A 1,696-nucleotide genomic window follows, 5' to 3' on the forward strand; every position below is an offset into this window, starting at 1 on the left:
TTAAGAAATGAAAATGAAATCTTAAGAAAGTGAATGTCCTACATTTTTAAATTGATAAATCTAAGAAGGATATCCTTAAAGAAAACGAAATTAAAAAAATATATATTTATGAAATTTGATAGAAAATATGGTTAATAATTCTAAAAATATTGAAATAATATTTGATGGTCAAAGATCATATTTTATGAAATCTAGTTTAGAATATGTTAAAAAAAATTTGAAAAAAAAAAAAACTAAAAATTAAACCTTTATTTGACATGATAAATTAAAAATAGTATTTTATAACCATAAAATTTTTAACTTTAGTATAATACTATCATCGTTATTATATAATAAGTGTATTGAATTTGTTATTTTATATTTATTTAAAATAAAATACAAATAAAATAGTTTAAAATTTATAATATTCTTGAACGATAAGAAAAGAGACCTAAAAAGATAAGAATATATATAACTGTATTGGTAGCATATTAATTTTGCACTAAACTTTATACCAAAAAACCTAACAAAAGTTTATCAACAATATAATATTTTACTAACATCATTAGATAAACAATTGCCATATGATGTTGTGTTCTATGTTACACATTTCATTTTAAGTCTAAAAGTATAGTTATAGATAAATTAGTTAAATTTACGGCAAATATTCGTACAAAATTAAAAATCATAACATGTTACTAAAATGAAAATACTATTTTTCTTATCTAAATATTATTAAAAACTTTTTTGAACATGACAACATCAAGTATCCAACATCAAGTATCCAATTAGCAAATCTCTTTATTTCACCTTCATCTTGATCCGAAGAAGGCATTAGAAGCCTCATGCTCGTATGCAGTTTCAGAACCTTACAAAACGACCACGGATGGGATGAGTTAATAGTTAATGTCAATATATCGTGTCTACTCCCTTTCGGAATCATCGGAAGTATCTGTCTAAAATCACCTCCTAGAACAACAACCTTATCACCAAATGGTTGATGTGTCTTATGTTGATCGGTAACTGACATAAGATCCCTGAGCGTCTGATCAAGTGCTTCAAAGCACATTTTATTGAGCATTGGAGCTTCATCCCAAATTATTAAGTTACTTTGGATGAGCAGCTCAGCCTTCAAACTGCCATGCTTGATGTTGCAAGTAGATTCATCAGTAATTGTAATGGGTATTGAAAATCTAGAATGAGCCATTCTGCCACCAGGTAGGAGTAAAGACGCAATTCCACTAGATGCGACATTTAAAACAATCTTTCTTCTAGACCGAATAGCAGAAGAAAGTCCATTTCAAATAAATGTCTTACCACACCCACCATGCCCATAAACGAAGTAAAAACCACCAGAGTCTGTAATAACAGCATTGAGTATCTCATCGAATACTAACATTTGCTCATGAGTCATCTTTTGTTCTGTATATAAGTTTGTATGAGTCAACTCATTTGTGTCATATGCTAACTCCTCCTCTATTAGCTTATTCTGAAAAAGGCGAACACCAGACATCTCAAGATATGGCATTGATTGATAGTCTCTTAAAGATCTCGCATTGCTGTTGAGTATCTAACAAAAGCACATGGTGGTTTTATGAAATATTTAATAAGTAATTCCAAAATAAAACTATTAATATTATTAATAAAAATAATAAGAGAACACAATCTTGATATAAAAAAAAGACATAGTAAAATACCTTGATTTTTCAAAACTTTT

The 1,696-nt window shown here is 27.8% G+C and overlaps 1 protein-coding gene across 1 annotated transcript; it reads right to left on the reverse strand.

Annotated features, from left to right (window-relative positions):
* Positions 701-1,186, reverse strand: LOC110263824. The gene has a single exon (XM_021105644.1). It carries the CDS (start codon positions 1,184-1,186, stop codon positions 701-703), a length of 486 nt encoding a protein of 161 aa, XP_020961303.1.

Source organism: Arachis ipaensis, chromosome B06 (genome assembly GCF_000816755.2).
Source record: "Arachis ipaensis cultivar K30076 chromosome B06, Araip1.1, whole genome shotgun sequence".
In the NCBI taxonomy this organism is placed as follows: Eukaryota; Viridiplantae; Streptophyta; class Magnoliopsida; order Fabales; family Fabaceae; genus Arachis; species Arachis ipaensis.

Excerpts from the sequence above, each read along its gene's own strand:
- LOC110263824 (XM_021105644.1), bottom strand. The coding sequence starts at position 1,186 with ATGGCTCATTCTAGATTTTCAATACCCATTACAATTACTGATGAATCT.